This window comes from Oryctolagus cuniculus, chromosome 7 (assembly GCF_964237555.1).
Source record: "Oryctolagus cuniculus chromosome 7, mOryCun1.1, whole genome shotgun sequence".
Classification (NCBI taxonomy): Eukaryota; Metazoa; Chordata; class Mammalia; order Lagomorpha; family Leporidae; genus Oryctolagus; species Oryctolagus cuniculus.
This window is the reverse complement of record NC_091438.1, coordinates 120,567,762-120,583,455: the sequence shown is the minus strand read 5'-3', so window position 1 is coordinate 120,583,455 and position 15,694 is coordinate 120,567,762. Positions and strand designations below refer to the sequence as shown.

General features: G+C 54.8%; 1 protein-coding gene across 4 annotated transcripts; it reads right to left on the bottom strand.

Moving 5' to 3' along the window:
- Positions 1-537: 537 nt before the first annotated feature.
- Positions 538-13,652, bottom strand: CC2D1B (coiled-coil and C2 domain containing 1B). 4 transcript variants are annotated; one of them, XM_008265250.4, is made up of 25 exons: positions 13,516-13,652; positions 12,069-12,155; positions 10,473-10,617; positions 9,497-9,612; positions 8,997-9,152; positions 8,273-8,398; positions 7,957-8,116; positions 7,628-7,809; positions 7,409-7,484; positions 7,223-7,327; positions 7,014-7,144; positions 6,804-6,876; positions 6,501-6,637; positions 6,004-6,100; positions 5,746-5,918; positions 5,264-5,389; positions 4,673-4,731; positions 4,468-4,584; positions 4,120-4,193; positions 3,986-4,044; positions 3,758-3,809; positions 3,018-3,117; positions 2,762-2,852; positions 1,498-1,627; positions 538-1,244 (listed from the first exon to the last, which is right to left on the bottom strand). In XM_008265250.4, the coding sequence occupies exons 2-24, from the start codon at positions 12,132-12,134 to the stop codon at positions 1,499-1,501; spliced, it is 2,550 nt and encodes an 849-aa protein (XP_008263472.2). In that variant the 5' UTR covers positions 12,135-12,155; positions 13,516-13,652; the 3' UTR covers positions 538-1,244; position 1,498. The 4 variants fall into 4 exon arrangements, with proteins under 4 accessions (XP_008263472.2, XP_002715140.2, XP_069934612.1 ...); XM_002715094.5 differs by having other exon boundaries at positions 7,223-7,312; XM_070078511.1 differs by lacking the exon at positions 9,497-9,612.
- Positions 13,653-15,694: the final 2,042 nt, after the last annotated feature.

The following is a 15,694-nucleotide window of genomic DNA, read 5'->3' as shown; positions in this document are numbered from 1 at the left end:
TGCTCTTTAGGGCAGGGAAGCATGACTTAGCCCTGTGCCCCTTGAAACCAGATGCATACAGAAATGCTCAGTCCCTGAGCTGTGCTTATGCAGTACTGTAGCAATCAGTAAGCTGAATGTAGATGCTGCACTTACAGCTTTTAAAAAACAATCGAGGTATGCTTTGTTGAATTTTAATGTTTCAAAAAAAGGGGATAAAAAAACACGGGTGTTGATTTCTAAGAAATGTAGAATATTAGTCTTGAATATTAAATCTATTAGAACTATAGATCCCTTCATCGTCTCCATCCATTCAGTAAAACAAGGCTGAAAACAAAGCCAAAGGGCAATTTCTCAGTCGTTTCCCCAGCTGATCTGCTAAAGAGGAAAACAACCCCACCTCCATCCCACACCCTCTGTTAGAATCCCTGCCATGGCAGTAATCTGGATCTTGGTCGGTAACAAATGCTACTGCTACTCAGGCTTTCCAAGCCTGCAGAGTCTAAAATCCCTACAGTGAGTTAGACTTAGTTGCTTAAATAAAAATGGCTACACAAATTTTACAGATATATATATATTTTTTTTTTCTTCTTCTTCTTCCCCTTTAACAGTCTCTTATCTTGGGTGCATGGAACAAACCCAAGATACAGCCTTCCCTTAACTTCCCACCAAGTAGTACCAAAACGTTTCTAAGTCCGTGGGGACGCAGGAAGGCTAATACTAGCAGCTGTTAGGAACAAAGGCACGGGCAGAGCTGGGGGGAACTGAGTTGAGAGGACAGGCTGCCACTGACCAGAGTCACAGAACCCTGTTCCCACCCTAAGCAGGGGAGGTTCCCGATCACCCTCGAGTTCTCCCATCCCTTACAGTTCAGTTAAAGGCACATCCAGAAGTGGTGCAACTGGGGCTAGGGTGAGCTGCACACAGTTGCTAGGTAGGGGTTAGTGGGCTGCAGGTCTCCATGGCACAGAGCACTGAGGATATCCTTGCCTTTGCCCAGACTGGGGGAGTAAGACGCATGAGAGAGGAGCTCCTCGAATCCAGCTTGCTTCTGTGGGCCAGTGACAGGAAAGACCAGGGCTGTGGTCAGTAGTGCACATACTTTAAAGGTCTTTGGTGCTTAGGTAGCAGCATCTCTCTTATGTACAAAGGCTTCTGCAGCCAGCAGCACTGGGAAGAGGAAGCTCCTGCACACCGTCGCTGGCCTGATCATCTCCTGGTGCTGGCCGTCTGCTGCAAAGCGGCACAGAGCATGGGGAGTCCGGCTAAACCACAGGGAAAACAAGCAGGTTTTACAGAGATTTCCTGAAGACAAACCTTGGGAGTTACTTTTCCTCCCCTGTTCCACTAAGAAACTCAGCTCATGAACTCTGCCCAACAGTTTTGGTGCCTTGGTCTTCACACAGATGAGAACTCCTAGGCTTTCTCCCCACACACAGGGTGAATAGGAGAAGGACCCCAGAGGGACCCCATCAGAACGCAGGGGAAGAGGTTCTGGGGACCCAGAGAGCTGCCCACCTCACAGGCCCCGAGGCTCCAGGACCAGCCAGTTCTCGGTGACCATCTGCACATCCTGGCCACTCAGAGGCTCCCGCAGCCTCACCTTCACCTCCAGCTTCCCCCCAGTAGGCTTCCTTCCATCCAGGACCTGTGAGGACCAGGGAGAGGCAGACAATAACTGAGGCACGCAGGTCCCTGTGCTCCTAGGAAACGAATTAGAGGAGCTAAGGTATCCTGCAGTCCTAACGCATGGGAGTCTCAAACCTGTTGTCCTTCTGTTTGGGGTGGTAATGGTTTGGCTGTCTTACTAAAACAATTAACATATAAACCTAGATAAACACTAACTGAAGTGGAGATAGACATCTGGAACGCTCTAGCCCATCACTCCCCCTCAATCTCCAAGCAGCTCCAGGAATAAATGTTGGCTTCAAGGAGCAGCATGAAAACCAGCGAGCTCCACCTTCCCAGATGCCCCAAAGAGAAGTAGATGACACTGCAGCATCAAGAGCAGAACCCAGATCAAAGGTTTCCCTTCCTTCCTGGGCTGGAGTGCACATCAGTGTGACAGTCCTGACAAGTCTGATCACCCTCCATGAGGCCAACAGAGAGCAGACTCCACTTGAGAACAACTCCCCCGGCAGACAGGGAGCAGGTGTGCCGCAGCAGGAGAGGCTTCAGCCAACAAAAGTATGAGTCAGGATCTGGTCCTGTGAACTTATGTAACCTCCCTTTCTTCTAGGGCTTAAATGTCTTTATTTGTCAGTGGCCAGCTCTTAGAGCCACTGCCTGTGCAATCCTATGATTATCCAGCTTAAGGAGCTATCTGGGGAGCAGTTCCCAACAGTAGACCGGCTGCACGTCAGTGCGTCCCCAATCTGGAAATACCACATCAGTGCTGGGTCCGGAGCTTACTCTGTTTCATCGTGCTGTGAAGCAGCTGCCCCAACCGCAATTCTAGCCACAGCAACCTGGGAATCTGTGTGCCAGGCTGACAGCTGTGACTGTATACCCAGGGATCTTCCTGCTCATCCATCATCATTAGAAACCTGGATGGCCCAGGTGTTGTGGGAAGAGTATGGCTACTTCCTATCTTGAAACTCTGAATTTTTCTGACCTTCTGAACATCCTCTTTTGTGAAATGGAGATACCACCTACCATATAACAACTGTGTGGGTAATTTTCAAGTTAAGCGACAGGCACAAAAACCTACAGCAGGGACTGGTGTTCAACAAATACTAGCTCTACTCTTACTAAGTCCTCTGTTGCCCACCCCAGGCCTCACCTCCACAATCTCTCTGATCTCACACTCATTCTCCAGCCGCTCCAGTTTCAGATGTGCCGTGCCAACCAGCTTGTCACTTCTGAAGAAAGAGCTGGGATCCAAGAGGCAGCAGAGGATTAGATTGGGTAGAGAAGGCAGGCGTGAACTGGCTGAGACCAGTGCAGGAAAACAAGCGGTAGCAGAGGTGGCAGCTGTAATGGAAATGTCACTCCTACTTCCCAGCCCACCTTGGCAATGGGACCAAGAGGATCCTCACCCTTTGTGGAAAATCTCAAACTTGATTCCTTTGCTTTGGATCACCCTCCTGAAGCCCCGGTGGTTTCGGTTGATGTTTAGTTTGAAGAGCTGATCAAACTCTACAAGAGGAGGAGAATGCAAGAAGGGGCTTGGCTCCCAGGGATTTCCTGAGGAAGTGGGAATGGAGGCCCAGGGCTGGCTTCCCCTCTTTCTCTGCCTGCAGTTCAGGGTGACTGCCACCAGAAGGCAGAGAATGTAAATCCTGACCATGTTTTATACTCATTAGATAACGAAGTGGGAGGGAACTGGAATTTGGAATAGGGATTCCTGGAGCAAACTTCGTTTCTGCCACCTCCTTATTATGAGGCCATAGGCAGGTCTCTACTTTTACTGAGGCTCAGATTCCTCACCTACAGTCTTAAGTGTGTGGTTATCCAGCTTAAGGAGCTATCTGGGGAGCAGTTCCATTCCAGTGGGTCCCCAATCTGGAAATACCACATCAGTGCTGGGTCCGGAGCTTACTCTGTTTCATCGTGCCATGAAGCAGCTGCCCCACCGCAATTCTAGCCACAGCAAACCTGGGAATCTGTGCGCCAGATCTGCTTTGGATCCCCCTCCTGAAGCCCCAGTGTTACCAGTATCTGCTTTTATCACCTGTGCTGAAGGAATCAAGTAAGGGAACAGATCTGGAAACACAAGTGCTGCCCATGTACATGAAGGGGGGGGGTGTTGAAAGGGGCTCCTGTGGCCCCCACTCACCTGGAGAATTCGTGTTCTTCACCACAGCTGTTTTGCTTTTTTGAGCCTGGTCCTAAAAACAGTAGGCAGGGAGGAGTGAAAACAGTTTGAAGAAACAGATAAACAGGGCCAGGAACTCTGTACAGAATGGGCCCAAAAGTCTACAGTCCCCTCCCTATGGCCAGACCTCCCAGGGACGGGGAGAAACTGACACGGGTTCAGAGGCTGCGACCTCTACCTGAACCTCACCGAGTTAGGGTAGTGAAACTCAAAGCGCACAAAAGCATCCAAGTCATCAGGGGTCACCCCTGTGAGAGAGAAACGGGAGTCAGGGAGGGGGCAAAAGCCCAGGGCCTGGGTGGAAGGGGTGGCCTTGGGATTACCTGGCGGTGCTGGGAGGTTCATTCCTCGAACAATGATCAGATGCATCTCTGTGCTGTTGAGTTCTGAGAAGATCCTATAGCCGAAAAGAAAGAACAGTGGACCCAGATCCCCTTCTCCAGTGCCTGGTAACGAGGGTGGGGGGGTGGACCCAAAGAGGGAAAGCTTGTTTCGGCCAGAAGCAGCAGAGCTTGTACACAGACCTTAGCTTTGTCCACAGCATCCATACAGCTTTGAGCTCCTCACTGGCAGGCACCATGACCCACTCCTCACCAGGGAAGGCTCACTAACTGGGTGCTACCCTCCTGCCCCACGCCTGCACAGAGCCAGTTTCCCCTAGGCTTTGGCACCTCACGGTCTGGAATGTCTTCAGCTCAAAGTGGTGGCTAGGAGGGTCGAGGCCCTGGGCCTGGGCCAGCTGTAGGATCTCCAGCTGTCTCTTACGGTCCTGAGCAAGCTTCTCAAACCTGACAGGCGTGGGTACGCACATCAGCAAACAACAAGGCATGCTTTCTGCTCTTGCCCCAGAAGCCCAGCCCCAGTCCGTGCACTTACCGGGTGGTCTCAGCCACGTTGCCCTGGTGCATGAACTGCTTGGAAAACAGCAGGCACTTCTGAAAATAGAGGCCCAGATTCCAGGTCTCAGGGCAGGACCTACCTGACTGGCACTCGAGGCCTGACCTCAAGCCCGCCTTCCTCTGTAGCCTCACTTCTCTCTCCAACACATATCCCAAGTCCCACCAGTACTCTGTCTATATTTTTGCCCTTTCCTCTTCTAAGGATAGCCATTCTCCAAAATTAGCAAACTCCTATTCTTCCCTCAAAACCAAATTCAAGCATCACCTTCGAAAGCAGACTCTGAAACAGGAAGGAGTTCAGCCAAACACACCATAAAAATCTATATGCATGTCCCCTCCCACCTACAAAGTCCTTTTTCCCATGCTGTGACTTTTGTTGTTTGAACTTTATAACCATCCTGAAGCAGGGTATGTATGTTCATCCTGTTTTACAGATGAGGAAACGGGTTCAGTGAGGCTTGTGGGGTCATACGGCCAGTAAGTTTTAGAGTGAGAACTGGAATCCAGGCCTTTCCCCACAAGAAGGCTGGGGGCACTGAAAGGGAAGTGACAGACAAGGGCTCCTGACCTCATGTTGCTCCAGAAGCATTTTCTGTAGTTGCGCATATACTTCCTCAGCCTTCTGGGAGAGTCGCAGGTCCTCATGGTGGATGAGGATGAAGTCGCCCTCCTCATCCGTCAAGGGCGAAGGCACCTGCCCAGGTCACAAGGCCCCTCGGGCCCCAAGAGTCAGATTACTCTCTAATGAGCCCAACAAATGCAGGAATCCATACTAAGTGCAGGCAACTCACTGCCTCCCACTCTACCTCAGGGTGCTACAACACTCTGCCCCCCCCCCCCCCCCCATTGGCCTCATCCTGTATTCCCTTCCCAGGTCTCTCTGCAGGCTACGAAGTAGACAGAATCATAAACAAAAGGTGCTTACCCAGCCATCACATCCTGCCCAAATCCCACTGCCTCCCAGAAGCTGCCCTACTTCAGAGAGTCCTGCAAGCCTGCCGCCCACCTCCTCTGCCCAAGAAGTCCTGGTGCTCAAAAGATGAGACTCACCTTGGAGAGATCAACAGGTCGGCCAGCTCGGGCCTGGGTGATCTGAGCCTCCAGACATTTGGCCACCCGCAGGTGGGCTTTGGCCTGCTCCAGGTCCTGCCTACGTTTGGCCTGCAGGGCTGCCCGTTGGTACTGCAGTTTTCGTGCCTCCAGTAGCACCAGCTGCTCCCGCACTGAGGGGAGAGCACCACTGGTTAAGGCCATGCCTGCCCCTCACTAGAACCTGCACTCCTCCCAGCCTGCTTGTCTCCAACTCACCAGAAGGACTCAGTGACTCCTTAGCCAGGGGCCGAGATGAAGGGACAAGAGGCTGTGCTGGCTTCTTGGCCACTGGCGTCTGTGCTGGGGTCTCACTCTGCAGATATCCAGGAGGCTGTCACTGGGGACCCCACCCAAGGCAGCTTCCAACCTCGGGCTCTCCACAGATGCTGCACTCACTCACGCATGACCTGAGACGAGTGACTTCCCCTCCTGAGCCCTAAAATATCTCAGAACTTCCAAACACTTCTGAAGCTCTCCACTCTAACCTCCCCTCCCACCTCAACACAGGAGCCAGCAGGGTGCTGGGGATGGAACCTGGGCTCTGGGACCAGAAAGACCTTCATGTAAAGCCTAGCTCTGCCCTTGGCCAAGTTTTTCTCTGTGAAATAGAGAAAAGAATGTATCCCTGGGCTTGTTAGTAGGGACATTAAGTCTGGGGTCACTTCTCATCTGCCGCTCCTCCCCCCAGTCCTGCCTTGGGCCCTCAGCCAAACCTCATCCTCATCCTCTTCTTCCTCTGCCAGGGCCGTGTCATCTGAGGTGGCCAGTTTCTGGGCAGCTGCCAAGGTTGCTGCTACTGTATCCTCCTCCATGCCCACCATGGGCTGCAGACCAGGGATGGGGGGAAACCCTGTGACAGAAGCAGAGCTGGGAGGGGGTGGAGTAGCCGCAGGGCAGCACAAAGCTGCTGTGGGCCCTGACTCTGCCAGGGACAGGTGGCGGTACATCCCTGAGGTCACGTCCCCTCCCCATCCTTGCTTCCTTGGGAGACAGCACACAGACCAAGCCCTACTCACCTGGAGGAACCGGCAACTCTGCGAAATCAACCTTCCGCCCTGCTCGGTGTGCTCGAATAGCATCTTGGTATTGCTGCAAGGGTGGCAAAGGAGGGACGCATGGTGAGCACGAGTCTGCAGGCTCCATGCCCATGTGACAGAGGGACAGGAAGACTGGGAGAAGACCAGCGCCAGCTGCAGGGGCAGGTGGCTGTACGGCCCCAAGCCTACCTTGGCAATGCGCTCATGCATCCGGGCCTTCCGTTCATCCCCACTGCTCCGAGCTTGGATGCCGGCCTCCCGGTACTTGTTCAGTCTCTGCTGCAGGGCATCCAGCACCGTCTGTGGCTCTGCAGGGGCCACTTGAAGAGCGGGGAGAGCATCTGCTCAGCCTGCCTCTCCCCAGGTCCCCACTCCCCAGTCCCACCACCCTGTCCTACCTGGGGTTGCTGGGATGTCAGGAGCTGTCACTGGCTGCACTCGCTCCACTGCTGGAGATACGACAGGGGGTGCCCTGGGGACCTTCAGATCTGGGGGATGCAAAGCTAAGGTATAGGTGGGGGTGCTTGGCAAGCCCCAACTGCACCCCTAGCCCAGGCAGATCCCCTCACAATTCCCATACTGACCCTCAGGTGCTGGGGGCATGGCACTCAGGTCCACAGGCTGCCCCTTCTCCAGGGCCTCCAGGACAGCACCAAACCTCTAAGAAAAGTAGATGTGCACCTAAGCGAGGGAACCCCAAGAACCTGGGCTGAAACAATTCTCCCTTGGGCCAGTCTCAAGCCCAGTTCAGCTCCCTGTCTGGGCCTCAGTTTCCTCCATGTTAAATGAGCCAGCTGTCCCACCTTCCCAATCCTCATGAGCTCCCGGGCACGTTCTAGATCTCCAGCCCGCTTGGCACTGAGGGCAGCCACTTTGTACTCTCTCTGTCGGGTCAACAGCAGATTCCGGGGGTCAGCGTCTGAATTCGGCGGGGCAGAAGGGCCAGGGCTGCCCAGGAGGCTTGTCTCGGGTTGGGAGGCGTCGTCTACAGGAAAACAAGAAGTCCCAGAGGGCATGAGGGTCAGAGGAGGAGGTACTTGCTTTGGCTTGAGGAGCCTCTGCGGAAAGTGTGACTGACAGCGAAGAACACTGGCCGGCTGGGGAACCGGGACAGGACCGGGTGTTCAGATACCTGGCTCCATGGCGGGGGGGCAGGGAGGGTCTGTCTCAGAGCTCCTGTGGGCTGTTTCCTGGGGGGCCAGAGGCCTCTTGCCTATGGCCACTGGCGGTGGGATCTCGTCCTCGTTGATCTTCCTGCCTCTCCTCACAGCAGCGAGCTGGGACTCCAGAGTCTGAGGGAGAGAACTAGTCCAGAAACCTGGCTGGCCATCTTGGGCCAGACCCTGCTCACAGCCAGGCCAAGGATCCACCACCTCCACAAGGCTGCTGAGTGGGGAAGCCTCCTCCTGTCACCCACCCCACAGCCTCACTCCCCCAGCCCTGCTCACCTTCAGCCCTCGCTCACAGCGCCTGGCTTTGGCCGCTTCCCCTGCTTCCTTGGCACTGGCCGCAGCCTCCCGGTAGTTGTGGATCCGTTCTTCTAGCAGAGCCTGTAGCCCCTGAGGCTCCCCAGCCTAAAGACAGCTCAGCTCAGGACCTGACCACTCCAGGGCTAGTCAGGCCTGTGCCATTCTCTTCCTGCGAGGAAGCTGCCCCAGCAGGTGGAGCTCTGGGATTCTAAAAAAAAACCTGCTCTGCACCCACGTAGGAGACCCGGATGGATGGAGCTCCAGGCTCCTGGCTCCGGCCTAGCCCAATCCCGCCCTTTGCAGCTATTTGGGGAGTGAGCCAACAGATGGAAGAGCTCTCTCCCTCTCTTGTAACTCTGCCTTTCAAATAAATAAATAAAAAACCCACAAATCTTAAAAAAGAAGAGCCTGAAAGCCTCAAGGCGTGGGGCAAAGACTCACTGGAGAGGCTAGAGACTGTGTCAGAGGCAAAATACAGAGGCTCTAACAGTCGGTGGAGGCCAGGAAATGGCTTCGGGGGGTGGGGAGGGGGTGGGGGTGCTGAGAGAACAGAGTGGCCTTTGAGGTACGCCAGCCACGGAGGAGTTTCTTGTGCTGCTTTCTGCTCAGGGCAGCTGCTGCAGAAGGCTTCTGTGGCCTGTGTCTGCAAGCTATGCCACACGCATGTCACACATGGCTGTCATGGGCCTCCTCCAGAACCTACCTGAGCCTCTGCGACTGCGGCTGTTAGGAGGGCTGCCTGCACAGCAGGTTCAACGCTTCCTTGTCCCTTCTCCTCAGAGAGGCCTGGGCTGGCGGCCTCATCACCTTCCCCGGGCCCAACCTCTTCATCTGCACCCAGCACCTCCTGCAGCTCAGTCTGGGGAGACACAACAAGTCCCAGGAGCTTGGGGGCCTCACAGTCAAACCCATGACAGGAGAACAAAGGAGCCTCCCCCTCAGCAGTACTCCCCAATGTCAGTCACTATGTCCGAAAAACCCCCTTTGTGTGAAGGCTCCCAATCTGAGAGTGCCCAACTGCACAGCTCAGACCAGAGGCCAAAGGAGAGGAGTCTCAGTGTGCAGCTAGGAAGACGCGCCCAGGACGGGCAGGACACTCACTCAAAGTCACGGACACACCCCCGGCCTCCTCTCCAGAGCCCTCTCCTCCACCAGGCCCGAGCTGGACTGCAGAGCCCTTGGACACCAGCCTGGCAGACGCACCAGCAGGTCTGCATCCTCCTCCAGCCCTTCCTCCTCCTCCTCCTCCTCCTCCTCCTCCGCCACATCCTGCATACAGTCCGCTGCCAACTTCTCGATGTGGGCCATGGGCAGGGGGGCTGGGGGAAGAGGGTCAGGGCAACTCAGTAAGGTGCAGGACGGGTGAAGCAGTCTTCAATGCACTCTATGGGTAGATACCGTAGGCAGAAGTGCCCACCCATCACAACCCCCTCACCCCCACAACCATCTGTCACATAAACACTGAAGTCCCCTGGAGCTTCAAAGTTATGAAGAATAAAGAATATTATCCCTTTTTACACTGAATGACCTGGAAACTACCAGCACCTAGCGCTGCAATCCTAGTTGAGCCAGGATTCAAACTCAAGTTTGGCCCACAGCAGGGCCAGAGCAGTGAGCCACTTCCCTGTCCACTCACAGTCCTCGGCGCAGGGCCCGTGGGATAGGGGTGGCTCTCTCTGAGGGATCCCGGGGATCCTCGGTGCAGGGCCCGTGGGATAGGGGTGGCTCTCTCTGAGGGATCCCGGGGATCCTCGGTGCAGGGCCCGTGGGATAGGGGTGGCTCTCTCTGAGGGATCCTGGTGAAGACAGAAGGCTTACACCCCGAGATCCCCCCAGGGCTGAGCTCTCTGGCACCATGCAGGCTGTGGAGGAAGCTCACGACACAATTTCTGTGTCCTGTCCATGTACCCAATTCAGTCTGTGGGATCTGGTCCCCTACCTTTTTTTCTTTTTTTTTTTTTTAAACCAGGCCCTGGCTAGGGCTACGCATAAGAAGCTGAGTCAGTCTATAAACCATATTTTTCCACGATGGGGAGAGAGTTCCCGTGACAGGCAGGTGAGGCGGCCTCCTGCTGGGAGTGCTGCAGAGGGGCCTGGTGGCTCCTGCAGCCTGCAAGGCAAGGTCCCTTTCCGCCAGAGTCAGGCAGCCACCCATCTAGGCCCACTGCCTCAGACTTACCCCGCCCCTTGGGTCCTGGCTTCCTGTCTGTGGTCTCTGCTTCCCCAGTGAGGGCGAGCAGCTCAGCCTCCAGGTCCGCATCCTCTTCAGCCTCGTCTGTCCCCAGCAGCATGTCCTCTGGGCTGAACTCCACAAAGAGCCCCAGCTGAGGGCACAGAAGGATTCTTAGAAATCACCCAAGAGGCAGTGCAAAGCCCAGCTCAGAGGCAGACTTGGGATCCCAATATCCAAGTCAGTGGTTCCTTTCCTCATGAGGTCCAGTGTGCAGAAAGGGAAACTGAGGCCTGCAATGTCATCCCTTGGGACATTTATCTCCCCAGGGACCCTACAAAGAGCCCAGCACTGACCTTGTTATTACAATAGCAGCAGCAGCGGCTGCCAGGTAATTTGCCTTAGCTAATTCTCACAGCCCTGAGAGGTAGGTCCTATTTTTTTAAACTGTGGTAAAACATGCATACCATGAAGTTTACCATCTTAACCATTTCAGGTACACGGTTCAGTGGCATTACATTCACGTGATGCCACGCTCACCATCACCCACCCAAACCAAACTGTGAACGGAGACACTGCCCATTCACCCTTCCCTGCAGCCTCTGGTCACACCGCTCTGCTCTCGGTCTCCATAACTGACCGCTCAAGGCAGAGGAGGTGCTATTCTTACCTCACTGTTCACAGTGCAGAGGCAGAATTCAGAGTGAAACCTCTGACTTGAGTCGAGCCCCTTAACCCCACCACCTCCTTTACCTGCCTCGTTTTTGTTTTTTTTTTTTTTTTTTTTAGATTTATTTTATTTGAAAGATAGTTATAGAGAGAGGTAGAACCAGAGAGAGGGAGAGAGAGAGGTCTTCCATCCACTGGCTCACTCCCCAAATGACTGCAACAGCCAGAGCTGAACTGTTCTGAAGCCAGGAGCCAGGAGCTTCTTCCAGGTTTCCCACATGGGTGCAGGGGCCCAAAGACTTGGGCCATCCTCCACTACTTTCCCAGGCACATTAGCAGGAAGCTGGATCAGAAGTGGAGCAGCTGGGACTCAAACCTGCGCCCATATGGGATGCCAGTATTGCAGACCAGGGCTTTAACCAGCTATTCCACAGTGCCTGCCCCTTTACAATTAAAAAAAAAAAAAAAAAAAAAAAAAAAAAGGACCAAGAAGTCTCAGGCCATGTGCCCAGAAGAAATAAAGGGAGAAAACTGGAGGACAGGATCCCTCTGTCTCCAGGCAGCGAAGTCCTCCCACCGGCAGCAGCTCTCAGGCCCTGGCAGCCTTGGCTGAACAGCAAAGTTGCAACCTGAGTGAGAGAACTGAGGTCCCAGCAGAGCATGCAAGACTCCGTGGCTCCTGACGCCTCCAGGTCCTTCATACAGAGCTGTCACCGCAAAAGGACGAAGGTGAAAGCCAAGAGGAGAGCTGAGGGCTGTCCACCCACCGTGCACGGCAGGGGCCAGGCAGAGGGCCTCCACAGGCACCGCCACCACCAAAAGGCACCCTTCAAAGTCTCTGGACTGACAGGGAAGCCACACTGGTGACCCAGGTTGCCCAGAGACCCCCACTCCCACCCCAACTTGGCCCAGAGGCGAAGGAGGCTATGTCCATACCTGCTTGGCGGCCGCCACACCCTGACCGCTGGCCTGAGGGCCTTTCCGGGGTCTTGGCCCTGGCATCCCGGCTGCTTAGACACCTACCTGGTGGGGATCAAATTTAGACTCAGAGGGGAGCAGACCCTAGCCACACCCCCCTTAACGGGGCTGCCTTTGGTGAGTAGTTCCTAAGCTTCTCGAGAAAGCAAAGCCTGGCACTGAAGGATAAAATGCTAAGGGAATTATAGCGCGGAAGCCGGGACACGGCAGCCAGGAGGGAAGGGAGCGGCGGGGGGCCGCGGACACCGCACAACAGATGCAGGACTGGTGGGTGAAGCTGGAAGGCTGAATCCGGGCGGTTCACGGTGGGTACAAGGCTGGGCAGAATTCAGAAAGGCTTGAAAGCAGCCCTGTCCGTCATGGAAGACACACGTGGTTATTTAAGTTTCAATTCAGCGCACAGATTCAGTTCCTCGGCCACACAGAGGCATCCAGGGCTCAATCACCACTGCTGGCGAGTGGCTACCCCTGGACGGCACAGAGTTCATCGCTGCGCAGGGTTTCAGTGGACAGCGCTGATACAGAGAAAGCTGACTCAGCATTCGCATTCAGAGCGATCGCCACCACGCACAGCACCTACTGTGCGCTGGGCGCATCCCACACGTGAATCCCCCAGGACCCATGCCCTAGCACACGGGGCTGCACCAGGGGGGATGCGTACCCCGAGGGGGCCCTTATCCAACACAGAGAGAAAAGGCTTCTTGAGGGAGGCCCTGGCAGTGCTGAGTCATGACAAAGTTGGAGGGGTGGGAGAAGCAGCAGAGCACGATTCCAAAAATTTGATATGGGTTCGGGGGCCTGCAGAAGGAAACCACAGGCCTGGAATTGCTGGGGCATAAACTAAGACCAGAAATGGCGCAAGCGAAAATGGAAACGGGAAAAATGAAAACTCTTCACACCCAAGGGAGTCGGGCGTGATCCTGAGGCCCGGGATCAGGCCGCCCGCTCAGGACCGGTCTGGCTGCAGGAAGCAGGAGGGTGAGCGAAGGCAGGAAGCCGTCTCAACACGGAGCATCTTGCAACCGTCCCGCGAAGGAGACGAGCTGACGGAGCGCGGGGTGGCGCGTGGGGACAGAGCTGCGGCTGGATTCCAGAGTTGGGAAGCAAAGCCAACAGGGCTCTGAGGGTACCCGGGAGGGGACGCTCGGGATGGCCCCGGGTGTCAACTGAGGCGGGGAATACGAGTGACGGGACTCGCGGAAAGCCGGGGTCAGCCAGACACTGGCGGAGTCTGCGGCTCCGCTGGCTGCCCCAGGCCCGGGCTCCAGAGAGAGGTGGGCAAAGGAGTCCGCAAGGGAGGCGAGGTCCCAGCACCGCCCGGCCCTGCCCTGCCCTGCCTAAGCCGCCTCCATCTCCCCGCCGACCCCGAGACCTCCAAACGCCGGGAGGCAGATACGCGGCATACCTCGCGGTGGATGCAAACCAAACCCCGGACTCCTCCCGACAGGCACCGCCCGGGGCTCCCACGGCCCGGGGCGGCGGGGGCCGCGGCGACTGGAATCGCCCGGCTCGACCGGCTGCTCGCGCCCAACACGTGACCGCGCGGCCGGCGGTTTCGCAGTGCGCATGTGTGGGGAGGGGCAGGCGGGCGGGGCGCTCCGCCAGGTGACTCCGAGGGCGGGGTGCGCAGTGCGCAGGCGCCCCCGGGCAGGTAGCGCGAGACCGCCAGGCTGGCGCTCCCGGCGGCCCGGCCGGGGCCCTCCAGTGGCTCGCGCAAATGCGGGAGGTGCGGCCCTGTCCTCGGCCTGCCCCTGCGTCGCGCAGCCGCTTCCCTGGCCCTTCGGGAGGCGGCGCTGGCCGCAGGCTCGCCGGACCTATCCGGTCTCTCGGCTCCCTGGGCCGGGGGCGGGACCTTGCGGCGCACCCTGTTTTTCTTCATCCTCACTCGAATTTGCCTGTTTCCGCTCGGAAGTCGGGTTGACAGCTGAGGTAAAACGGCGCTAACGGCACTTTTCGAGGCCGCTACGGCGGGTTTAGCGGGGCGCTCACGCCCCTACCCCGCGGTGCATCAGTCTGGCCAGGAGAGACGGGTTTCGAGCTCGCGCCGCTTTTCCTGACGGCTCTGCCCCACTTCTCAACCCGCGAGACAGACGGCGTCCCTGGAATGGCGGATGAGAAAAGCACCTGCCCTTTGGCGGCAGCAGAAATGCCCTCATGGCTTCCGTGGACACCGCTGCCTCCCCACTGCCACGCGTAGTCTCGCCGCGAGTGGCTTCTGCGACCGCCCGGGCTCCTTGTTTCTGTTTCTTCCCAGGAGAAGGGACCCACTGCACCTTTCTTTTGAAATCGAGGTTTCACTTCCTCACACCTCACTTTTAGAAATCACGCATGGCCACCCTGAAGTGTTTACACGGAGATACGCACTAGTTCACGCACTAGGGCCGGCTGCGCGAGGCAGACATTTCCGTTTCCGCTCCACGGTGCCTGCAGCACGCAGCGGGCACTCAATAGTCCTGTGACATTCTGTGAATTCCAGCCACCTGGGCACCTGTTGCAGGTTTAGGAAAAAGCACATTACAGCTGAGGCCACCTGGACACATCCCACCCTGCCACACCCCTAAAGAGGTGCCCACCGTCCTGTTTATATTTATCCTGAGCCAGTAGTCATGGTACATTTTAAAGGTCATTAGTATTGTATGTACCATATAACTTTTTTCTATTCAACCCTGTTTGTAACCTTCATCCACACTGGCATGTATACCTGACAGGATTTCATTTCTGCGTGGTGGTCCATAATACGAAGTAACAGTGACATGCCACTACAGTGACGCATTGTACCTGACTCTTGGTATGCATATATAAATTTCGTACATACCTATGAATGGAATTTCTGGCTCATACGCTTTCTTGCATTTTCCAGACTAAATATCAAAATAGTCCACACATTTGTTTCCTCTCCCATCGGTGGGGCATTTGGGTTCCAACTGTTTCATTTCATCATAAAAATTGATTTCCAAGATAGAAAGTGACTTTGATTCATGTTTCAGTAAAAACATTTTCTTACATAACCACACTTAATCACATTCACAAACTCTAACACGTTACATAGTTCATGATTATGTTTATAATTGTATTTTTTTAAATCCAAGCCTCAATCAAGAAGCAGCGCATTTAGCCCTAGTGTCTCTTGAATTAGAATAGCTCCTCCACGTTTGGGGTTTGCTGTAATGAAATTTCTATCTTCAATGAGTGAGCAGTTACTTATCAGAGCATTTCACCTATAACATGGATTTGTCTGATAATTTTTACATCAATAGATTTAGGCCAAATATTTTTGAGGTTATATTTTCCTCAGTCCCTCACATGAGGGTTTAGATGAGTGTATTCTGTTGGTTTTTATATAGATGTTAGAGTTAACTTGCAAACCCACAAGATACAGTGGTTGTGAGTGAGGAAAGAATTAACTTGCAAACGCATGTAAGAAACTCTGCCAGATGCTGAATCACATATAGACATGTAACTAATCTCTGTTAGATTTATTCCTACTTATCTTTTGTTTTCTGTACCACATAAATCATTTGTATTTAAACATTTGTGATGAATGCGTGTTTGGTACAGTGGTTAAGACACCATTTGTGATGCCT